The sequence below is a fragment of the Quercus robur genome, chromosome 4 (genome assembly GCF_932294415.1).
Source record: "Quercus robur chromosome 4, dhQueRobu3.1, whole genome shotgun sequence".
Taxonomy (NCBI): Eukaryota; Viridiplantae; Streptophyta; class Magnoliopsida; order Fagales; family Fagaceae; genus Quercus; species Quercus robur.
In genome coordinates, this window is record NC_065537.1 from 761,090 (window position 1) to 763,649 (window position 2,560).

The 2,560-nt window shown below is 36.4% G+C and overlaps 1 protein-coding gene across 1 annotated transcript; it reads left to right on the forward strand.

Annotated features, from left to right (window-relative positions):
- Positions 1-481: 481 nt before the first annotated feature.
- On the forward strand, positions 482-2,019 carry LOC126724333 (7-deoxyloganetin glucosyltransferase-like). The gene is made up of 2 exons (XM_050428920.1): positions 482-998; positions 1,088-2,019. Exons 1-2 carry the CDS (start codon positions 482-484, stop codon positions 2,017-2,019), a joined length of 1,449 nt encoding a protein of 482 aa, XP_050284877.1.
- The last annotated feature ends 541 nt before the right edge of the window (positions 2,020-2,560 follow it).

Consider the following 2,560-nt stretch of genomic DNA (forward strand, 5'->3'; position numbering starts at 1 on the left):
TGCTCATTATATCTTATAATATACATTCTCTTCCATTTGTGTGCTCGACAAGTAACAAGTCATTTAACAAAACAAAAAAAGACGAATAAGTTTAGTGCCACAAGTTGTGGCACTAAACTTATTCACAAATTGTGGCATAAGTTGTGGCACTAAACTTATTCACAAGTTGTGGCATTAAACTTATTCGTCTTTTTTTGTTTTGTTAAATGACTTGTTACTTGTCGAGCACACAAAAGGAAGAGAATGTATATTATAAGATATAATGAATGGGCACATGCAAATGTACGCTTATTATGTGACAAATTATTGCTGGCATTCATTTTTTATTAAGCAAAAAGGGTAAAAGTTGCCCATTATTTGAAAGAGTCAAAGAGCAGTCGCAGGTTATTTCTCGTATGTTTGGTGTCCAAGGAAGAGAGTGTATATATTATAAGACTAGGCATATGCATTTTGTGCTCACACACACTATAGAACAAAGGAAATGGATTCAAAGACACAAGTTGCTAATAAGCCTCATGCAGTTTGTATTCCATGCCCAGTTCAAAGTCACATGAAGGCAATGCTAAAGCTTTCAAAGCTTCTCCACCATGAAGGGTTTCACATAACCTTTGTGAACACTGAGTTCAACCACCAACGTTTTATGAAATCCAGAGGTCCCAACTCCTTAGATGGCTTGCCTGACTTTCGATTTGAAACCATCCCCGATGGTCTTCCTCCATCAGATATCAACGCCACCCAAGACATCCCTTCTCTTTCTGAATCCATTATGAACAACTGCTTGGCTCCATTTTCTGACCTCCTTGTAAAACTCAACAGTGCAACTTCATATAATCCTCCAGTTACTTGTATTGTTTCAGATGCTACCATGGCGTTTACAATTACTGCTGCTCAAGAATTCAAAATCCCTGTTGTGATGTTCTTCCCTATCTCTGCTTGCAGCGTAATGGGTGTTCTGCAGCTTCCTACTCTTAAGGACAAAGGCATTGTACCTCTTAAAGGTGTAACAAAAAGTGCAAAATCCAATTGAAATCTTGCATTATTTTTTTGTAATTAATCATTGTATGCTGAAAAATTTTTGTCTTTGCAGATGAGAGCTATCTGACAAATGGGTATCTTGACACAATTATAGACTGGATTCCTGGTATGAAAGACATACGTTTGAGGGATCTTCCAAGCTTTGTACGAACCATTGATCCAAATGATATTGTTTTTAGGTGTGTGATTGATGTAGCAGAGAGAGCTCCTAGTGCTTTAGGAATTATTGTTCACACATTCGATGAGTTAGAGCAAGAAGTTTTGCATGCTCTATCTACCATGTTTCCTCATGTATATGCTATTGGCCCTCTAGAACCACAACTAAATCACTTATCCAATGATCATTTGGAATCAATTGGGTATGGTTTATGGAAGGAAGAAACCGAGTGCCTCAATTGGCTTAATTCAAAGGCATCCAACTCAGTGATATATGTGAGTTTTGGTAGCATCGTTGTCATGACACCATCGCAATTGGTTGAGATTGGTTGGGGACTTGCAAATAGTAAGCACCCATTTTTATGGATAATCAGGCCTGAATCAGTTGAAGACGGATCAACGATTTTGTCACCTGAGTTTCAGGAGGAAATTAAAGAAAGAGGTCTAATAACTAGTTGGTGCCCTCAAGAGGAAGTGCTAAACCACCCCTCAATTGGAGGGTTCTTGACACATAGTGGTTGGAATTCAACCATTGAAAGTGTGTGCGCAGGAGTGCCAATGCTTTGCTTACCATTCTTTTCAGATCAGCAAACGAATTGCAAGTATACTTGCAATGAATGGGCTATTGGCATGGAAATTGACTTTGATGTCAAAAGAGTGGAAGTAGAGAATATGGTAATAGAATTGTTGGAAGGAGGTGAGGGAAAGAAAATGAAGAAAAAGGCCAAGGAGTGGAAAAAATTGGCCAAAAAGGCCACAGGTCCACTTGGTTCCTCATCCATTAACTTAAAAAATTTGGTGAGTGAAGTCCTTTTAACAAAAGGCTAATGTACCCTGCTACTCTCCTTAAGCTTAGGTTCTGTTACTTCGCTTGTCTTTAGACTCTCTCTCAATTTGGTCTTTCTCTTTCAAAGGTTTTTTTTTTTTCCTTGTTTTTTCTTGTTTCCGAGGTTGGCCCTTTGTTGTTATTGTTAATGTTAATGTTTTTTAATAATAAATGAAAGGAATTATTTAAGATATAGACATTTAGATTTACTGCACTAGCACTCTCTGACTCAACCCAATTATATTACATCCTAAATATAGCATTGAAAAACTAAAGGATACTGGGAAAAATCAATAGTTTTGCTGCTTTGATTTCTACCTATTGTTGCCAAAATATCAGTGCTATTGATACCATATTTATTGGCTTTTAAATTTTAATGGAAATTTAAGTCTTGAATAATGAGATAAACCAAATTTTATCCACCCAAATTTTTTGTTTATTTCAATCAATTTTGATTGGATTAACCAAATTTAACTGAGATTTACCTGAAATCTGTCCATTTGAATCTTTGATTGAAGTAATTTAGTCCTATATAATATCGTG

What these genes read in the sequence shown, in the direction of transcription:
- LOC126724333 (XM_050428920.1), top strand. Translation starts at nt 482, where the DNA reads ATGGATTCAAAGACACAAGTTGCTAATAAGCCTCATGCAGTTTGTATT. An exon ending in AGGCATTGTACCTCTTAAAG is followed by an intron (nt 999 to 1,087) that starts GTGTAACAAAAA and finishes TTGTCTTTGCAG; the next exon opens with ATGAGAGCTATCTGACAAAT.